This window comes from Bombina bombina, chromosome 2 (assembly GCF_027579735.1).
Source record: "Bombina bombina isolate aBomBom1 chromosome 2, aBomBom1.pri, whole genome shotgun sequence".
NCBI lineage: Eukaryota > Metazoa > Chordata > Amphibia > Anura > Bombinatoridae > Bombina > Bombina bombina.
The window spans coordinates 1,063,131,424-1,063,153,555 of record NC_069500.1 but is presented as its reverse complement, the minus strand read 5'-3'; the positions used below and the strand labels follow the sequence as shown (position 1 = coordinate 1,063,153,555).

At 40.6% G+C, this 22,132-nt stretch overlaps 1 protein-coding gene across 2 annotated transcripts in view; it reads left to right on the top strand.

Annotated features, from left to right (window-relative positions):
* Positions 1 to 22,132, top strand: part of LOC128650027 (uncharacterized) — a 273,926-nt gene that overhangs the window by 40,655 nt on the left and 211,139 nt on the right. For both annotated transcript variants that reach the window (XM_053703680.1, XM_053703679.1), the window contains 2 exons: positions 10,962 to 11,052; positions 11,149 to 11,225. In XM_053703680.1, the coding sequence (XP_053559655.1) occupies positions 10,962 to 11,052; positions 11,149 to 11,225 (168 nt within the window). The remainder of the gene's footprint in view (positions 1 to 10,961; positions 11,053 to 11,148; positions 11,226 to 22,132) is intronic.

The following is a 22,132-nucleotide window of genomic DNA, read 5'->3' as shown; positions in this document are numbered from 1 at the left end:
GTCCATCAATGTGCTCCAATATGCATTTAAAATAAAGAATAAAAATAATAGCCAATACATATTACATACGTATTACAACACACACATTAGTAATAACAGGGTAGAATATAATGAAAGAACTATCTTCCAGAGGCTACCTGTTGCAGATGGCTGTGTGTCCGCTGAAGTAAGTTGGTCTGTGAATTTTCTTTAAAGACTGTGGCAAATATAATTTAAAATTCAGCTGTTGCAGAGGGCTGTGTGTCAGCTGAAGTAAGTTGGTCTGTGAATTTTCTTTAAAGGCTGTGGCAAATATACTTTAAAATTCAGCTGTTGCAGAGGGCTGTGTGTCAGTTGAAGTAAGTTGGTCTGTGAATTTTCTTTAAAGACTGTGACAAATATACTTTAAAATTCAGCTGTTGCAGAGGGCTGTGTGTCAGCTGAAGTAAGTTGGTCTGTGAACTTTCTTTAAAGACTGTGGCAAAAATACTTTAAAATTCAGCTGTTGCAGAGGGCTGTGTCAGCTGAAGTAAGTTGGTCTGTGAATTTTCTTTAAAGACTGTGGCAAATATAGTTTAAAATTCAGCTGTTGCAGAGGGCTGTGTGTCAGCTGAATCTCTACAGGATGGATTATAAAGGGGTTTGTCTGAAAGTTTTTTGAAGGGTCACATTTTATTTTTTTCTGTTTTTATTTTGTAGAAACGTGGCTACTCCTTCAGATATTTAGGCCTTTGTTCAGGTATTAGCCAAAATAAGACCAGTGTGTGTGTGTGTGGGGGGGGGGGGGCGTGTCCAGGCAGTAGCCATGATAGGCTGCAAAATCTAGAGCTCCTATCGTGATCTCCTTAATCCGCCGATTACAGAGCTATATCTGCAACATCAGCTCAAATACACAATAACATTGCATAGATCAAGCAGTGCTGAATCTAAAGATACCAATCTTACCGAGAATATGACTGATGATCTGGTCCGTTGAAACCTTAGGAGGCGGCCTAGAGATGAGACTTTAACACCCCTCCCCCCTACGGGTATCCATTGAGGGAAATAAAACCATTAAACAAGCATATGGTCCATCAATGTGCTCCAATATGCATTTAAAATAAAGAATAAAAATAATAGCCAATACATATTACATACGTATTACAACACACACATTAGTAATAACAGGGTAGAATATAATGAAAGAACTATCTTCCAGAGGCTACCTGTTGCAGAGGGCTGTGTGTCAGCTGAAGTAAGTTGGTCTGTGAATTTTCTTTAAAGACTGTGGCAAATATACTTTAAAATGCAGCTGTTGCAGAGGGCTGTGTCTCAGCTGAAGTAAGTTGGTCTGTGAATTTTCTTTAAAGGCTGTGGCAAATATACTTTAAAATTCAGCTGTTGCAGAGGGCTGTGTCTCAGCTGAAGTAAGTTGGTCTGTGAATTTTCTTTAAAGGCTGTGGCAAATATACTTTAAAATTCAGCTGTTGCAGAGGGCTGTGTGTCAGTTGAAGTAAGTTGGTCTGTGAATTTTCTTTAAAGACTGTGACAAATAGAAACATGGCAGAGGGCTGTGTGTCAGCTGAAGTAAGTTGGTCTGTGAATTTTCTTTAAAAACTGTGGCAAATATAGTTTAAAATTCAGCTGTTGCAGAGGGCTGTGTGTCAGCTGAATCTCTACAGGATGGATTATAAAGGGGTTTGTCTGAAAGTTTTTTGAAGGGTCACATTTTATTTTTTTCTGTTTTTATTTTGTAGAAACATGGCTACTCCTTCAGATATTTAGGCCTTTGTTCAGGTGTTAGCCAAAATAAGACCAGTGTGTGTGTGTGGGGGGGGGGGGGGGCGTGTCCAGGCAGTAGCCATGATAGGCTGCAAAATCTAGAGCTCCTATCGTGATCTCCTTAATCCGCCGATTACAGAGCTATATCTGCAACATCAGCTCAAATACACAATAACATTGCATAGATCAAGCAGTACTGAATCTAAAGATACCAATCTTACCGAGAATATGACTGATGATCTGGTCCGTTGAAACCTTAGGAGGCGGCCTAGAGATGAGACTTTAACACCCCTCCCCCCTACGGGTAATACAGTTATAAGAAAACTGTCATCAACTAATCTCACTCATCATTTAATATATTACATATACTATTACAAGCACCTATACAAGAGTTAGATCACAAATTAGATAGGTGTATCTCTGACCTTATTGCTACAGTGAAAAACAAAGATTGGGAGGAGAATGGCATGTTATTTACCAACCCAGAAGCAGAGCCTTTGTCAATACAGCGACTGGCAACACATTATTCAGGTACTTCCTCTATGAGTAAGATATCGGATAGTGGTATATATCATACTGGCATAATGCCAACATATTCTGATGCCTTTCCCCCTCTTCATGGCGAGATGTGGGACGTTTGTCACATGAGATTCAACAAGAACTCTAACATGAAGCCACTTCAAACTTCACAGAATTTAGCGCCACAGTAACTATTTGACCCTGATCCTTATCCTGAGAGAGTCATAAATGAATACTATTTACCATGCCGGGGAGAAGCGGCCGGCCTCCACGGTGGAAGATTGAAGTTGCTAACGCACGCTCATGTTCTCGTTGAGGAATTAAGTGGTTTTATTGTGGTTACATCTTTTATCGATCTGGACTACCCTCATTTCACTGCACTTCGACCAGAAGGTCTGCTCTATTGCCAGCGATGAACTGATGAGAGGAGCTATATTTAAGATATTCCATATAAATAGCATTTGATAAGTATTAATGCTCTTCTGGACTATAATGTGGGGACTTGCTCTTATTCCATCCCCTCACATTGTGATCACTTTGAGCCCTGATAAAACACAGCACACTTTCACCTAGAGTTTTGCGTTAGAGGCTGTGCGGTGCTAACGAGCAGTTTATGCTCACCGCTCACTTACAGACAGCGCTGGTATTATGGGTTTTTACAAAAAGGGCGCGTAGAGCAAAATTTTGCTCCACATCTGACCTCAATACCAGCGCTTCTTACGTTAGCGGTGAGCTGGCTGAACGTGCTCGTGCACGGTTTCCCCATAGGAATCAATGGGGGAGAGCCGGCTGAAAAAAAACCTAACACCTGCAAAAAAGCAGCGTAAAGCTCCTAACGCAGCCCCATTGATTCCTATGGGGAAAATACATTTATGTCTACACCTAACACCCCAACATGAACCCTGAGTCTAAACACCCCTAATCTTACACTTATTAACCAATTAAGGATTAAAGTTCAATCATATTGGCTGATTGCAACAGCCAATAGGAATTTTTCGACCTTAATTCCGATTGGCTGATAGAATTCTTTCAGCCAATTCGGAATCTAAGGGACGCCATCTTGGATGACGTCATTTAAAGGAACCTTCATTTGTCGTTAGTCCGTCGGAAGAAGAGGATGCTCTGGCGTTCCCGGCAAAAGGCACATTTAGACACGTGATTTGCAATGTCAGAGCTGATCCCAGGCCACCACACAGCTGAAGCTGCCCTTTCTCTGCACTTTGTAATGCCTAAGTGGCCATCGTGAATCCTGTTTAACATCTCCTTCCTCATGCTGACAGGAATAACGATGCGGTCTTGGAACAGCACCAACCCCTCCAGCTCTGTGAGCTGCGACCTCTCTGACTGGTAAGAACTTAGACATCCAGGCTGCCCGACTCTCGGGCCAGCCTTCTTTTATGTACTTTATAACCTCTTGCAGACCTGTGTCCAAATATGTCTCTTTCTTTATTTCTTCCAGTTCCCTTTAAAGAAATGGACTTTGAGGCCAGAACCGAATCAACATACACTTTCACATCAGATTCGGTTGAGGATTCTTCAGCAGCAGCCAGCGGGAGTCTGGATAGTGTATCTGCCACAACCAGTTGTTTCCCCGGCACATGCACTGCCTGAACATTGAACCTGAGTAGTCTCATTAAAAGTCTCTGGCATCTTAGGGGTGTTTTGTCGATATCATAAGAGTTGATTAGAGGGACTAGCGGTTTATGGTCAGTCTCCAGACTAAATTTCTCTAAACCCACTAGATAACGCTGAAAGCGCTCACAGGCCCAAACTGCAGCCAGGCACTCTTTCTCAATTTGAGCGTATTTTGACTCAGCAGCCGTCAGTGTGCGGGAACAGTAGGCGATGGGTTGTAGTTTATTTTCATTTAACTGCAGGAGAGCAGCCCCCAACCCATAACTGCTTGCATCAGCACTAACCATAGTCTTTTTAGAAGGGTCGTAGAACCCCAGCACTGGGACAGACCCCAGCAGTTACTTGGCCTGCATAAAAGATTTTTCTTGTGAAGGTCCCCAGACCCAGGCAACGTCTTTCTTTAGCAACTCAGTGATAGGGTGTAGAACTGTAGATAAATCTGGAAAAAACTTACCCACATAATTTACAAGGCCCAATATCTGTCTCAGCTCATGTACATCAGAAGGACTTTTCATCTGTTCAATAGCACGAATCTTCTCGGTGTCTGGCTTGATGCCATCCCCATTGATGATATGCCCAAAGTAACATAACTCAGTTTTCCTAAAATGACATTTTTCTTTATTTAACTTCAGCCTCTTTGATAGCCTGCAGCACACAGCTTAAATGCTGATCATGCTCCTCCACTGTAGACCCATACACTAGAATGTCGAATGTAGAATGTCCATGACGACTGCTGTGCCCACATGGTCACTTAGGAGAGAACTAATTTCCCTTTGAAAAATTTCTGGGGCAGAGGATATCCCGAAGGGGAGTCTGCAGAAGCAAAACCGACCTACCGGTGTAATAAAGGTAGTCAGTTTGCGGCACTTTGGATCCAGGGGGATCTGCCAAAAGCCGCTAGAAGCGTCTAATGTAGAAAAGAACTTCGCCCCAGCCAACTTTGGAGCTATGTCTTCTAATGTCGGCAGCACAAATGTCTCTCTCTTCACTGCCTCATTCAACCTGTTCAGGTCCACACAGATGCGCGCCTTTCCATCTTTCTTTGCAACAGGAACAATGGGTTGCTTCAACAACCTCTTCAATAACCCCCATAGACTTCATGCGCATAAGCTCCTTCTCCACTTTCTACGGGGAGTAGAAATACTGTATGAGACTGCGTCACTTTTAAGTGCTATACGGACTGGCTTGCATTTCAGTAGGCCCAATTCACCAAACATATCTTCAGAGATCTCATTCACTCTGGCCACTAGGCCCAAGTCACAGGCTGCTTTTCTGCTCAATAAATTGCTAACACACTGACCTCGAATCACATGCACCCACATAGTGAATTTCCTTTGCTTGTACTCACAGCTGGCAAGAAATTTCCCCGCACAATCAATGCGACCACCAGGACTATGGACATTTGTAGTAACCTTTGCCAGCTGGGGCTGTCGAGGCAGTTTCATAAATGCAGCGAGAGACATTACAGTAATATCTGCTCCTGTGTCAATCTTAAAATCAACTTTGGCTCCCATTACAGTAAAAGTAACCTTCCAATCTTCCTCTGAACTTGGCCGTTCCACAACAGACCCCACAAAAGACACTTCCTGACCCTCCTGGTCACTGTCCACCTGCATCTCCTTAATGTATTCAGTTTTACACACCACTTCAAAATGGCCCATTCTATTACATTTTGTGCATCTTTTATCTCTGGCCGGGCGTATAACACTCTGATCATGGGCACGGTAGCACCGTGTGCATCGGGCATGCTGCCCCCATCCACTTCTAGGTCTATCCGTTATTTTAGATCTACCGCTCACACTGTGCCTTTCACTAGCAGTTTTCCTGGACTTTTGCACTTCATCGACAATACTCTCAGACCTCAGATCAGCACTTTGCTTTTTCACCAGTTCACTCTGGCGGGCCATCCTAATAGCCCCATCTAATGTTAAATCAGGCTCTAACTGCAGCTTCAGTGAGACTTCAGCATCTGCAATTCCAATAACTATTCTGTCTCTGATTTGCTCTTCTTTAGCAACACCAAACTCACAGAATTCAGCTAGTTCATACAGGCTGCGCACAAATGACTCCACAGATTCTCCCACACGCTGATTACGTTTGTGAAAACAAGCTCTCTCATGAATCACATTTCTTTTGGGCACAAAGTGGGCACTGAGTTTATCCATAACTAACCATAACTATATCAAAGTTAAATTCTTCCCCTTCTTGGAAAATAAAAGCATTGAACACTGGCTCAACATCCTTCCCCATAGAGTATAAAAGAGAATTAACTTGTACTTCACCACTCTCCTTGTTCAGCTTAGAAGCAATCCTGAAGCGCTGAAACCACTGACGCCATGTGGGCCAAGCTGCAGGCTGAGAGAAGTCAAAAGGCTCAGGTGGGGTAAACTTTGACATCGGCATCGATCAGGAACAGAAGCGTAGGCCAGAACTTCTGACACCATGTCATGAGATGCAGGACATATGCAGGACACAGCAAGGATGGTACAACTCTATTTTATTACAGAGCACAGAAACATACATCTAGTCAGGTTGATTTCAGTAACTAACTGCGACACAGACTACCGGACCTAAGCCCCACCCCCAAACTAGTGACATCACTTCCTGCTCTCATCACAATTTCTTTTTCATTTTTTGTAACTTAGTGTTTATTATTTTGTGTAACTTAGTGTGTTTGTAATTTTTGATAACTTAGTTGTAAGTGTTTTATAACTTAGTAATTTTTTAGTGTATATTTAAATTATTTAAATAGGGTTAGGTGTTTAAATATAGAATATAGTTATTTTAATTTGTAGTTTAGGTAATTTTAGTATAATAGTTAGGGTAGATTAATTATTATTTTAATATAGTTTAAGGTAATTTTAGTATAATATTTAGGGTAGATTAACTAATAGTTTAATATAGTTTAATTTAATTTTAAAGGTAAGTTTACATTTATAATAAGATAGGGATAAGTTCATATTTAATATTAAGTTAGCGGGTTGTTAGGTTTAGGGGTTAATAGGTTAATTTAGTTGATGGCGATGTGGGGGGCTGGCGGTTTAGGGGTTAATAACTTTATTTAGTTGCGGTGGGCTCTGGGAGTGGCGGGATAGGGGTTAATAACTTTATGTAGGTGGTGGCGTTGTCGGGAGCAGCAGATTAGGGGTTAATAACTTTTATTTAGGTGTCGGCGGTGTCGGGGCGGCAGAATAGGGGTTAATAAGTATAATGTAGGTGTCGGCGGTGTCGGGGCAGCAGATTAGGGGTTAATAAGTATAATGTAGGTGGCGGCGGTGTAGGGGGCGGCAGATTAGGGTTATTTAGACTCGGGGTACATGTTAGGGTGTTAGGTGTTAACATAACTTTTGTTCTCCCATACTAATTAATGGGATATCGGGCAGCAGCGAACATAGCTCTCGCTGCTTTCAGACTCCCATTGATTCCTATGGCATTGAAAAGCAGGTACGCTGGACCAGAATAGTGGCGAGCGTACCAGGTAGATATTTTATAACTTGCGAAAGTTGTCAGATAGTGCCGAATTTGCATTTGGAACATCTGTAGTGACGTAAGCATCGATCTGTGTCGGACTGAGACCGGCGGATCGTATGTTACGTCACAAAATTCTACTTTTACAGGTCTGTAGGCTTTGCTAAATAAGGCAAATCAGCCTCTCCACAATTACGCTGCAGAATAATGGCGTATTTTCGGTTGACGGCTTGATAAATAGGCCCCATACACTAGCATAACTGAATGATGACTAGAAGACATCACAAAGGAAAGCATATTAAACATTTATTGCACATTAAAAAAATATAAAGAAGTATATAAAGGGTTTCTTGACATAAAAAAAGATCTGCTCAGAAAGACTATATAACTAAAAGCATAAGCAACAGCCACATCAGCAAAATATATTACTGAAAATATAACTTGCTTGCAAATAAGCACTCCTAAAGAAGGATTATCACCTCATATCTAAAGGACTATAAAGGAAGAAGTATCTTCCAAAAGAAAATGGAATTTTTAGCCAGAGAAAAAAAGGACCCAAGAACTTTGGGAATAATTTCCCAAAACTGAGTAATAGAAGCCTGAAACAAATTCTAAAATTACCTGGCTCAGTCTAATTTCTGGAAATAAACACAGAAACGGCAACAGGGGCAGAATTGCACCAATGGATTTAACATAAGGTTTAAAAAACAATAACTTAACAGTTTTATTCCCATCTACTTTAGGAACAGCAAAATGTAAAGTAAGTAAGAAAGAAAAAAATTCCCTAAAAGAGAATTACTAAAAAGATGTCAGAATAATGATCAGAAGAAGATTTTTGATCAACAAAGACAACCAAACCCTCTTAGGACACAGCAGCCTCATAACTAGAAACATTAACCTTAGCAGGTTAAAGAACTAGTAGAAGGTACATTCTGAACTCACCTCTTATGTTTAGTTGAAGGAGAGAGAGCAGCCAACACTTCAGAATCTGCAGATTTTATTAGATTTTTCTCTTCTGAAAAACAAACAGAGCAGAAATACCCATAGAAACAGCATTAGGTTTGTCTAAATGCCTTATCATAAATTAATAGTCACATAAATAAGCTGGACGTAAAGCATCAGCTTTTTCACAATAGACACACTTAATATTGGTAGGAAGGTGTTCAAGAGACTTGGCTTCTAAGGTAGATTTAGGGATAGAATCAGACTGCCCCATTATAGCATTGAGAAAGCAAAGCAATGAACAATCTTAACCCTTAAAAATAAAGATTTTGAGTAATGGAAAAAACATACCCCCTAAAGTAGCTTGAAACCTTACAAATTCAAGGTGTGCTAGGCCAAACTTAAAAACAAAGGAGACTTATGAACTTCACATTCAAAGTTTAGGTAATGCACAGCAGTAATGAAGAACATGCACGAAAAAACTGGCAGTGCCAAACCAGACATGCGCAAGACCAAGGACATACATGCGCTAATCCGTTGCGTGTAAAACAGCCGAGGCATGAGAAAGGATTAACATTATAATGCACACAGACGTGCGCTTTCTCAACTGGTTTTAAACTGACGTGCGTTAAACGCATGTAAACCCAAAGGCTGAAGCGCAAAATGTAAACTAAGCTCAACAAAAAACCTGACGCACAAAAAAGCAAGGGGAATAATGTATGGATTCTATCCCAGGGTCATATATATTAATATATATATATATATATATATATATATACACTTTATATACAATATATACAATCTATAAATGCCCAAATTAAAGCTATAGAGTATCTGGAATGAAAAATAAATAAAGTTACCAATAAGCACTCATCTACCAGCAGAAAGCCAAACCAGTACTGAAACATATCAGCAGAGGTTATGGAATAAGAGTATGTTGTAGATCCATAGAAGGAAGAAAAGCTCAAATAAAATAGACTTACAATAAAGTCTTTGGATAAACACATCAACTGTCTCTGGAGCGTCCCCAAGATATGGAGGGTCTGTGACAGATTTCCCATGAGGCAAAAAAAAAGCCACAAACCATACCCAATATACATCTCACTGACAAGCACTGTACTCTGAGGGGACACCGGGCCTCAATATAGACTGAGAACCCCTCTCTCTGAAGAATCAAATGCACATTTTAATTCTTCAACCTCCTCCATCAGAGGCAAAGTAAAGACTGAGGTATCTATGAGGTGCGGGAGTTTATAGAGTTTTGGGGGTAAGGAAGAGTAATTCCCAGTAGTAATGGAATGTCGACTCTCACCACCTGTATAAAAGAAAAATGAATTTATCAAGTAAACATTTGTTTTTGGACTGAGACACACATGCTGAGGAAGTGGCATGGGTGCTGCTGGTTTCATAAGACTTCCATAGAGAGAGGTTCATTTTTATTCCTAAAATTCTTATAATAAGAAATAAGGTCTGATGATCACAGGGATCCTCAATTCTCCCATAGAGAGGTTCCTTTTTAGTTTTCTTTCTCTTCCAATATATAGAAAATGAGGCCTGGGTACCTTTAAAGTTCCCTGATACTCTTAGGTTGGTATTTGGTATTCAGATCTTATCCTCTCATTACCACATAATGGCTGATTTTTATTAGAGGACATTAAACCTCTATGGACAATTTATTTTATTTCCATCTGTATAGCCTGGGCAAGAGTTCCATTAAATTATCTGTATTAAAGTCTTGTTTACACATGTTATTTTATATTTATTGCAACCCTTTGAACTGTTAGGAAATGTATGATCAGAGCCTAAGTGAGCCTTTTTTTTAAATTGTGTAATGACATATGGACCTTCTTGTCTGAATGCTTCTAAATATATGAGCAAAGAAAGAGACCTGTGTCTTACTAATGGCTTTTCCATTCTATGGGGTCTATTTATATATGTGCAGACAGACATGATCCGCTATAGCGAACCATGTCCGCCGCACATCGATAAATGTAGACAGCATATGGTGTCAGCATTTATCATTGCACCAGCAGTTCTTGCGAACTGTTGGTGTAATACCGCCCCCTGCAGGGGGTGTCAATCAGCCCGATCGTACATGATCGGGCGGGTTTCTATACGCTGCCTCAGAGGCAGCGTATGAGTTTAGGAACGTTTAGGAACAGCGGTCTTAAGACCGCTGCTTTTCAACTCCTGTTTCTGGCGAGCCTGAAGGCTCGTGCAGAAACAAGGGAAAAAGCGGCCATTCGGCCCTTGTTAAATAGACTCCTATAAGTTAACATAACTTTATTTAAAGGGATTTTAAATAGTCAAAGTATAAATTAGCGACTTAGTGAGACCCTAAATAGAATTTTTAGCCTTATTGTTTTTAAATTATTATTGAATCACAAGCATTATGACTTACTAGAAATGGAAGTCCAATACCCATTTCTCTATTGATCCAATTTATGGTAACCTGTTCATTTGTATATATGTTAAATAAAGTGTTATTCCTTCTTAAATTATTTTTCCTAAATGAAATCGCAAAGGAGTAAACCCCTGTTTGCATAAAAAAGTTTTGAATGCATAGTAAACATTTTTTCCCAATACAGATCTTTTGAAAACTGATTATATATATTTTGCATGTATAAAATTGACTTTAATATTTATTTACTGTTTAGGTGGATTTCGATGATGGCAATTGTCCAACATTTTTCAATCAAGTCAAGGGAATATTTAACGTGTATCAAGTTGTTCACAGCAAAGTTCCAGGTGAGATGTATTTTAATAAAGTTGTATATATTATTAAATGATTTAACAATTTAAATTAATTAATTTTATAATTTTTCTTTTCACATTTGTTCTCAGGCATTCCACCTATTTCCAAAGCCCCTATATTAATGCTTAGACCAAGAGCTTGGAACATGGTGGAGCATGATATGATGGTAACATATATTTTTTCATTTTATTTTTTTATATATATTTTTTCAAGCTACATTTTTTAAAAGATCTGTTGGATCTTTCACAGATTTACGGTCAGAATATTTGACCACAAGAATATTGAAATATAGTTTTACAAAGAGTGTGATTTTCCATAGAGTTGGTATTTCTTGTTTGGAATGAACTATTTTATTCTATGGGGGGTTATCAAGCCGTCAACCTCAAATACAGCGTATTTGTGGCGAGGCTGATTCGCCTTAGTTATCAAAGGCTAGAGACCGGCAAAAGTAGAATTTTGTGACATAAACTTCGATCCGCCGGACTCAGTCCGACACAGATCGATTCTTACGTCACTCCAGATGTTCCGCACACAATCTGACTACTTTTGCTAGTTATCAAAAAACTAGCAGGTACGCTCGGCACTTTTACGGCCCAGCGTACCTGGTTTTCAATCCGCCACCCTGGAGGCGGCGGATCCCATAGGAATCAATGGGAGTCTGACCATAGCGAAAGTACAAGTTCGCTGCTGACAGACATCCCATTGATTTCTATGGGAGATGTCTGCACCTAACACCCTAACATGTACCCCGAGTCTAAACACCACTAATCTGTCCCCCCTACACCGCCGCAACTAAATAATGTTATTACCCCCTAAACCGCCGCTCCTGGAGCCCACCGCAAGCTACTCTATACATATTAACCCCTAAACCTCCGCTCCCGGAGCCCACCGCAACTATAATAAATGTATTAACCCCTAAACCGCCGCTCCCGGAGCCCACCGCAACTATAATATATGTATTAACCCCTAAACCTCCACTCCCTGACCCTGCCGCAACCTATATTAAATTTATTAACCCCTAATCTGCCCCCCCTACACCGTCGCCACCTATAATAAATTTATTAACCCCTATCCTGCCCCCCACTACACCGCCGCCACTGTAATAAAATTATTAACCCCTAAACCTAAGTCTAACACTAACCCTAATACCCCCCTAACTTAAATATTAATTAAATAAATCTAAATAATATTTCTATTATGAACTAAGTTAATCCTATTTAAAACTAAATATTTACCTTTAAAATAAACCCTAATATAGATACAATATAAATAATAATTATATTGTAGCTATCTTAGGATTTATTTTTATTTTACAGGTACCTTTCAATTTATTTTAACTAGGTACAATAGCTATTAAATAGTTATTAACTATTTAATAGCTTACCTAGCTAAAATAAAGAGAAATGTACCTGTAAACTAAAAACTAACCTAAGTAACAATTACACCTAACACTACACTATACTTTAATAAATTATTCCTATTTAAAACTAAATACTTACCTGTAAAATAAACCCTAAGATAGCTACAATGTAATTAATAATTACATTATAGCTATTTTAGGATTTATATTTATTTTACAGGTAACTTTGTATTTATTTTAGCTAGTTAGAATAGTTATTAAATAGTTATTAACTATTTAATAACTACCTAGCTAAAAGAAATACAAAAGTTTAATTGTAACCTAAGTTACAATTAAACCTAACACTACACTATCAGTAAATTAATTAAATAAATTACCTACAAAAACTACAATTAAATCCAATTACATAAACTAACTAAAGTACAAAAAATAAAAAAGCTAAGTTACAAAAAATAAAATAAATAGGTTACAAACATTTTAAAAATATTACAACAATTTTAAGCTACTTACACCTAATCTAAGCCCCCTAATAAAATAACAAACCCCCCCAAAATAAAAAAATGCCCTACCCTATTCTAAATTAAAAAAGTTCAAAGCTCTTTTACCTTACCAGCCCTTAAAAGGGCCTTTTGTGGGGGCATGCCCCAAAGAGTTCAGCTCTTTTGCCTGTAAAAGAAAAATACAACCCTCCCAACATTAAAACCCACCACCCACATACCCCTAATCTAACCCAAACCCCCCTTAAAAAAACCTAACACTAATCCCCTGAAGATCATCCTACCTTTAGTCGTCTTCACTCAGCCGAGCCACTGATGGAACTGAAGAAGAAACCCGGACCGGCAGAAGTGATCCTCCAAGCGGCGCTGAAGAAATCTTCCATCCGATGAAGTGATCCTCCAAGCGGCGCTGAAGAATTCTTCCATCCGGGCGATGTCATCTTCCAAGCGGCGCTGAAGAAGCCTTCTATCCGGGGGATGTCATCTTCCAAGCCGGGTCTTGAATCTTCATCCCGCCGACGCGGAACATCCTTCTTTACCGACGGACTACCGACGAATGAAGGCTCCTTTAAGGGACGTCATCCAAGATGGCGTCCCTTCAATTCCGATTGGCTGATAGGATTCTATCAGCCAATCGGAATTAAGGTAGGAAAAATCTGATTGGCTGATTGAATCAGCCAATCAGATTCAAGTTCGATCCGATTGGCTGATCCAATCAGCCAATCAGATTGAGCTCGCATTCTATTGGCTGTTTCGATCATTTTTTATGCCTGATGAAACGGTCTGTGAACCGTGAAACGCGTTGCATGATTGGGTGATTATTGGACACCCTGTTATCCACTCTCATCAGCAATCATTGTGCTGTTGTTTTTAAACTTTTATGCTTTTTTAAATAAATTTGGATATATCTTTTATCCTTTGAGTGGATTAATTTCTACCCACCATCTGCCATTGTTCACCTATGAGAGACCAGCCCAGCACCTGAGGGAACACATTATCATACAAATATCAAGATACCTAGAGTTTGGGTGAGCTGCCACACCCCTACCAATCTGCAGCCTGCTTCTACAAGCACATTGGTGTGCTCTGGGAATATGTGAGTACCCTCCACATTAAGGAATCTGTTGTGGTTGTACCATTAATAGTCTGCACATGTGGTGCCCGTATTTCTTGTCTCCCTTATACCACACATGAGGCGCCCCTCCATTCTGTTTTATCTTATAAAGTATTTAGTTTTAAATAGGATTAACTTAGTTCATAATAGAAATATTATTTAGATTTATTTAATTAATATTTAAGTTAGGGGGGGTCTTAGGGTTAGTGTTAGACTTAGGTTTAGGGGTTAATAATTTTATTACAGTGGCGGCGGTGTAGTGGGGGGCAGGATAGGGGTTAATAAATTTATTATAGGTGGCGACGGTGTAGGGGGGGCAGGATAGGGGTTAATAGGTATAATGTAGGTTGCAGCGGTGTCCGGGAGCGGCGGTTTAGGGGTTAATACATTTATCTGAGTTGCGGCAGGGTCTAGGAGCGGCGGTTTAGGGGTTAATACATTTATCAGAGTTGCGGCAGGGTCTAGGAGCGGCGGTTTAGGGGTTAATACATTTATCAGAGTTGCGGCAGGGTCTAGGAGCGGCGGTTTAGGGGTTAGTAACTTTATTTAGTTGCGGGGGGCACCGGTATAGGGGGTAGAACAGTGCAGTTTAGTGTGAGTGCTTAGTGACAGGCTAGCAATAAAGCTGGGAAAAAGCCGAAGAGCAGCGAGATTGGATGAGTGATAACTCTCACAGTCCGCTGCTCATCGCCCCGCGGCTTTTTGACAGCTTTATTTGATAACTTAGGCGAATTTTTTCAGGTCTGCGGCGGCGATGTGAGGCGAGCTTAGGCGGGCGTATTGGGCTGGCGAAGGCAGGAAAGTTGACGCGTTGATAACTACCCCCCTTAGCATCAAACTTATTTTTCACTCAAAATCTTGGAAGCATCTTAAGAAAAGATTTGCTACCATTGCAAGTATTCTATTTATATACCTATCATCATTTTATGCTGTCTGTATTCATTACAGTGTTCAAGGAAAACAATGCGCTGGATATTCACACTTATCATCTAAAGAAAATAATAGATCTCCATTAGTTTGCTTCTCACTACCTATAGACTAGTACAGTCAGTATCCTGCCTTAATGTAAAACATTGGCATACAAAAATATAATTTTCCTCTACATTTGTACATATATTTTATGCACAGCCAAATATTCCAAGTGAATATGCCTTGTTATATCAAGATTGTGAGTTATAGCAATACCAGTTATCTAATATTAAATAAAACATATTCACCTTTGTTTGTGAAAGATTATTATTAATTTTTTATATGTGCTTTAATTTATCACTGTGAAAGCTTGTAAAGTCATAATTATTGTTCTGAGTGTGCCATAAATATTGTTATTTATTATTGGGACAGCGCAAAGATTATATGCATGAATAATATTCATTTTTTTTATTTTATATTGAGGAGTTGTGCAATACAATTATTACTTATTATTATACAGTCATATTTGAAAGCAAAAGAAAAATACAAACATTGCTCATTAAAATACAAACAAGCATTTTTGCACATCTTAAGTAACAACCCTCATTTTCTTATTTTATTATCGCTGATTGCTTCAGTTCAGACCACTTTTGGGTCCATCATTTTTTATATAGATAAAGATAAGTAGGGATATAATAGTTAAAATATACCAATAATTATATGAACTGAGTATTATGAAGCTTTCAACTTAAAGGCCAAAACCAAACCTTTTAACATCAATGTTCAGCCTGTTTATATAGTACCCTGTGAAAACCAATTTTGGGTGTGGAGAGGGAGCATACACTTCACGCTGAAGGGAATCTAAAGATACAAAGCTAGAAACAGGCACCATAAAAAGGTGATGGACTGAAGACTAATTTAGCATTTGATAAATAATCCCTGTTTATTGTTCAGGATCAGTAAACTGCAGAGGACAATATTAACCATGGCGATAGGTAACTGTAAGTGACATCATTTTCTAGATCTCCAGGGAATATATACTTATATGGGTAGATTTTGTCTGCAATGGATTTTGACCTCATGCTGTAATATAATTATCTCTCTTCCACCACTCTATTCTTTCTCCTGTTAAGTGTGATCAGTCCACGGGTCATCATTACTTCTGGGATATTAACTCCTCCCCAACAGGAAGTGCAAGAGGATCACCCAGCAGAGCTGCTATATAGCTCCTCCCCTCTACGTCACACCCAGTCATTCTCTTGCACCCAACTAATAGATAGGATGTGTGAGAGGACTGTGGTGATTTTACTTAGTTTTTATAACTTCAATCAAAAGTTTGTTATTTTAAAACAGCACCGGAGTGTGTTGTTCCTTCTCAGGGAGAATTTGAAGAAGAATCTACCTGAGTTTTTTCTGTATGATTTTAACCGGAGTAGTTAAGATCATGTTGCTGTTCTCGGCCATCTGAGGAGTGAGGTAAACTTCAGATCAGGGGACAGCGGGCAGGTTCACCTGCAAAGAGGTATGTAGCAGCATATTATTTTCTGAGAATGGAATTGACTAGAAAATACTGCAAATACCTATATAAAGTAAGTTCAGCCTTAAATGCAGTAGTAGCAACTGGTATCAGGCTGTCATGTATGTATATTTTCACTTCAGTATTCTGGGGAATGGCATTTCACTGAAATAATACTGTTTACATAAAGCTTTAGCCTATTTTGCAGTAAAAACGGCTTGCAGCAGGCTTTTTATGACAAATACATTTATTGATGTTAAACGTTTTTTGCTGGTATGTGAAATCGTTTATATTTCTGAGGTACTGGGTGAAAACTTATTTGGGCATTAGTTTTATCCACTTGGCGGGCATTTTGTTTGATTTATGACAGTTTACTGATCTCCCTCACTGTTGTGTGTGAGGGGGAGGGGCTGAATTTGGCGCTTTTACTACGCATCAAAAATTCAGTCACAAGTCTGTTCTTCTTCCCTGCATGATCCGGTTCGTCTCTACAGAGCTCAGGGGTCTTCAAAAGTTATTTTGAGGGAGGTAATCACTCACAGCAGACCTGTGAGATTGTGCTTGACTGTGATAAAAAACGTTACATTCTGTACTTTTTTTCTGCTATTAAAGGGCTAGTTATCCATTACTAATGGGAGCAATCCTTTGCTAAAATTGTATTTTTACTGAGAAAAAAGTTTGTTTTCATAAAATTATCTGTTTTATTGTACTCAACTGTCATATCTTTCTGTGCTTCTTAAAGGCACAGTGCGTTTTTTTTTTCATACTATTTATAAAAGTGAATTGAAAAGTATTTCCAAGTTTGCTTAGTGTGTTAAACATGTCTGACTCAGAGGAATATCTCTGTGCTATATGTGCTAAAGCCAAAGTGGAGCCCAATAGAAATTTATGTACTAATTGTATTGATGCTACTTTAAATAAAAGTCAATCTGTACAAATTGAACAGCATTCACCAGACAACGAGAGGAAAGTTATGCCGACTAACTCCCCTCACGTGTCAGTACCTGCATCTCCCGCTCGGGGGATTGGTGATATTGTAACGCCGGGTACTTCAGGGCGGCCATTACAAATCACATTGCAGGACATGGCTAATGTTATGACTGAGGTTTTGTCTAAATTACCAGAACTTAGAGGGAAGCGTGACCACTCTGGGGTGAGAACAGAGTGCGCTGATAATACTAGGGCCATGTCAGATACTGGGTCACAGTATGCGGAACATGAGGACGGAGAGCTTCAATCTGCAGGTGACGGTTCTGATCCCATTAGAGTGGATTCAGACATTTCTAATTTTAAGTTTAAGCTTGAAAACCTCTGCGTACTGTTAGGGGAGGTATTAGCGGCTCTGAATGATTGTAACACCGTTGCAATTCCAGAGAAATTATGTAGGCTGGATAGATACTATGCGGTACCGGCGAGTACTGACGTATTTCCTATACCTAAGAGGCTTACAGAGATAATTACTAAGGAGTGGGATAGGCCCGGTGTGCCCTTTTCCCCCCCTCCTGTATTTAGAAAAATGTTTCCAATAGACGCCACCACATGGGACTTATGGCAGACAATCCCTAAGGTGGAGGGAGCGGTTTCGACGCTGGCTAAGCGTACCACTATCCCGGTGGAGGATAGCTGTGCTTTTTCTGATCCAATGGATAAAAAATTAGAAGGTTACCTTAAGAAAATGTTTGTTCAACAAGGTTTTATATTGCAACCTCTTGCATGTATTGCGTCTGTCACGGCCGCATCAGCCTTTTGGTCCGAGTCCCTGGAAGAGACTCTTGACTCAATAACTATAGAGGAAATTTCAAACAAGCTTAAAACACTTAAGCTAGCTAATTCATTTGTTTCAGATGCCGTTGTACATTTAACTAAACTTACGGCTAAGAATTCCGGATTCGCCATTCAGGCACGCAGAGCACTGTGGCTAAAATCCTGGTCAGCTGATGTTACTTCTAAATCTAAGTTACTCAACATACCTTTCAAAGGGCAGACCTTATTCGGGCCCGGTTTGAAGGAAATTATCGCTGACATTACAGGAGGTAAAGGCCACGCCCTGCCTCAAGACAGAGCCAAGCCGAAGGCTAGACAGTCTAATTTTCGTTCCTTTCGTAATTTTAAGACAGGAGCAGCATCAACTTCCTCTGCACCAAAACAGGAAGGAGCTGTTGCTCGCTACAGACAAGGCTGGAGACCTAACCAGTCCTGGAACAAGGGCAAGCAGGCCAGAAAACCTGCTGCTGCCCCTAAGACAGCATGAATTGAGGGCCCCCGATCCGGGAACGGATCTAGTGGGGGGCAGACTTTCTCTCTTCGCCCAGGCTTGGGCAAGAGATGTCCAGGATCCCTGGGCGTTAGAGATCATATCTCAGGGATATCTTCTGGACTTCAAATCCTCTCCCCCAAAAGGGAGATTCCATCTGTCAAGGTTGTCAACAAACCAAATAAAGAAAGAGGCGTTTCTACGCTGTGTACAAGATCTTTTACTAATGGGAGTGATCCATCCGGTTCCGCGGTCGGAACACGGACAGGGGTTTTACTCAAATCTGTTTGTGGTTCCCAAGAAAGAAGGAACCTTCAGACCAATCTTGGATTTAAAGATCCTAAACAAATTCCTAAGAGTTCCATCGTTCAAAATGGAAACTATTCGGACAATCCTACCCATGATCCAAAAGGGTCAGTACATGACCACGGTGGATTTAAAGGATGCTTACCTTCACATACCGATTCACAGAGATCATTTCCGGTATCTAAGGTTTGCCTTCCTAGACAGGCATTACCAGTTTGTAGCTCTTCCATTCGGGTTGGCTACGGCTCCAAGAATCTTCACAAAGGTTCTGGGGGCTCTTCTGGCAGTGCTAAGACCGCGAGGAATCTCGGTAGCTCCATACCTAGACGACATTCTGATTCAAGCCTCAAGCTTTCAAACTGCCAAGTCTCATACAGAGTTTGTACTGGCATTTCTAAGATTGCATGGGTGGAATCGTTCCACTCACAACAGTTCCCTTCTTGGGGACTCTTATAGATTCTGTAGAAATGAAGATTTACCTGACAGAAGACAGGTTAACAAAACTTCAAAACGCCTGCCGTGTCCTTCATTCCATTCAACACCCGTCAGTGGCTCAATGTATGGAGGTGATCGGCTTAATGGTAGCGGCAATGGACATAGTCCCCTTTGCACGCCTACACCTCAGACCGCTGCAATTGTACATGCTAAGTCAGTGGAATGGGGATTACTCAGATTTGTCCCCCACTCTGAATCTGGATCAAGAGACCAGAAATTCTCTTCTGTGGTGGCTTTCTCGGCCACATCTGTCCAAGGGGATGCCATTCAGCAGGCCAAATTGGACAATTGTAACAACAGACGCCAGCCTGTTAGGTTGGGGCGCTGTCTGGAATTCCCTGAAGGCTCAGGGATCATGGACTCAGGAGGAGAGTCTCCTGCCAATGAACATTCTGGAATTGAGAGCAGTTCTCAATGCCCTTCTGGCTTGGCCCCAGTTAACAACTCGGGGGTTCATCAGATTTCAGTCGGACAACATCACGACTGTAGCTTACATCAACCATCAAGGAGGAACAAGAAGCTCCCTAGCGATGATGGAATTATCAAAGATAATTCGTTGGGCAGAGTCTCACTCTTGCCATCTCTCAGCAATCCACATTCCGGGAGTGGAGAACTGGGAGGCGGATTTCCTAAGTCGTCAGACTTTTCATCCGGGGGAGTGGGAACTTCATCCGGAGGTCTTTGCCCAAATACTTCGACGTTGGGGCAAACCAGAGATAGATCTCATGGCGTCTCGACAGAATGCCAAGCTTCCTCGTTACGGGTCCAGATCCAGGGATCCGGGAGCGGCCCTAGTAGATGCTTTGACAGCACCTTGGACCTTCGGGAGAGCTTATGTGTTTCCACCCTTTCCGATGCTTCCTCGATTGATCGCCAGAATCAAACAGGAGAGAGCATCAGTAATTCTAATAGCGCCTGCGTGGCCTCGCAGGACCTGGTATGCAGATCTAGTGGACATGTCATCCTGTCCACCTTGGTCTCTGCCTCTGAGACAGGACCTTCTGATTCAGGGTCCTTTCAAACATCAAAATCTAATTTCTCTGAAGCTGACTGCCTGGAGATTGAACGCTTGATTTTATCAAAACGTGGATTCTCTGAGTCAGTAATTGATACCCTGATACAGGCTAGGAAGCCTGTTACCAGAAAGATTTATCATAAAATATGGCGTAAATACCTATATTGGTGCGAATCCAAAGGTTACTCTTGGAGTAAGGTTAGGATTCCTAGGATATTGTCTTTTCTACAAGAGGGTTTAGAAAAGGGCTTATCCGCTAGTTCTTTAAAGGGACAGATCTCAGCTCTGTCCATTTTGTTACACAAACGTCTGTCAGAAGTTCCAGACGTTCAGGCTTTTTGTCAGGCTTTGGCCAGGATTAAGCCTGTGTTTAAAAATGTTGCTCCGCCATGGAGTTTAAACCTTGTTCTTAACGTTTTACAGGGCGTTCCGTTTGAACCCCTTCATTCCGTTGATATAAAATTGTTATCTTGGAAAGTTCTATTTTTAATGGCTATTTCCTCTGCTCGAAGAGTCTCTGAGTTATCAGCCTTACATTGTGATTCTCCTTATCTGATTTTTCACTCGGATAAGGTAGTTCTGCGTACTAAACCTGGGTTCTTACCTAAGGTAGTCACTAACAGGAATATCAATCAGGAGATTGTTGTTCCATCCTTGTGTCCTAATCCTTCCTCAAAGAAGGAACGACTTCTGCACAATCTAGATGTAGTTCGTTCCCTAAAATTTTATTTACAGGCAACTAAAGATTTTCGACAAACATCTTCCCTGTTTGTCGTTTACTCTGGTCAGAGGAGAGGTCAAAAAGCTTCGGCTACCTCTCTCTCTTTTTGGCTTCGTAGCATAATACGTTTAGCCTATGAGACTGCTGGACAGCAGCCTCCTGAAAGAATTATAGCTCATTCCACTAGAGCTGTGGCTTCCACTTGGGCCTTTAAGAATGAGGCCTCTGTTGAACAGATTTGCAAGGCTGCAACTTGGTCTTCACTTCATACTTTTTCCAAATTTTCCAAATTTGACACTTTTGCTTCTTCGGAGGCTATTTTTGGGAGAAAGGTTCTTCAGGCAGTGGTTCCTTCTGTATAAAGATCCTGCCTATCCCTCCCGTCATCCGTGTACTTTTGCTTTGGTATTGGTATCCCAGAAGTAATGATGACCCGTGGACTGATCACACTTAACAGGAGAAAACATAATTTATGCTTACCTGATAAATTCCTTTCTCCTGTAGTGTGATCAGTCCACGGCCCGCCCTGTTTTTTATGGCAGGTCTAAATTTTTAAATTATACTCCAGTCACCACTGCACCCTTTAGCTTCTCCTTTCTCGTTGGTTCTTGGTCGAATGACTGGGTGTGACGTAGAGGGGAGGAGCTATATAGCAGCTCTGCTGGGTGATCCTCTTGCACTTCCTGTTGGGGAGGAGTTAATATCCCAGAAGTAATGATGACCCGTGGACTGATCACACTACAGGAGAAAGGAATTTATCAGGTAAGCATAAATTATGTTTTTCTTATCCTTTCCCACGGCTACAGCCGCTAGCCACGTGGAGAAGGGGTGTTTTAATATTGTGTATGTATGCTGAAGGAATGATAAAACTTCTAAAGAGTAGATA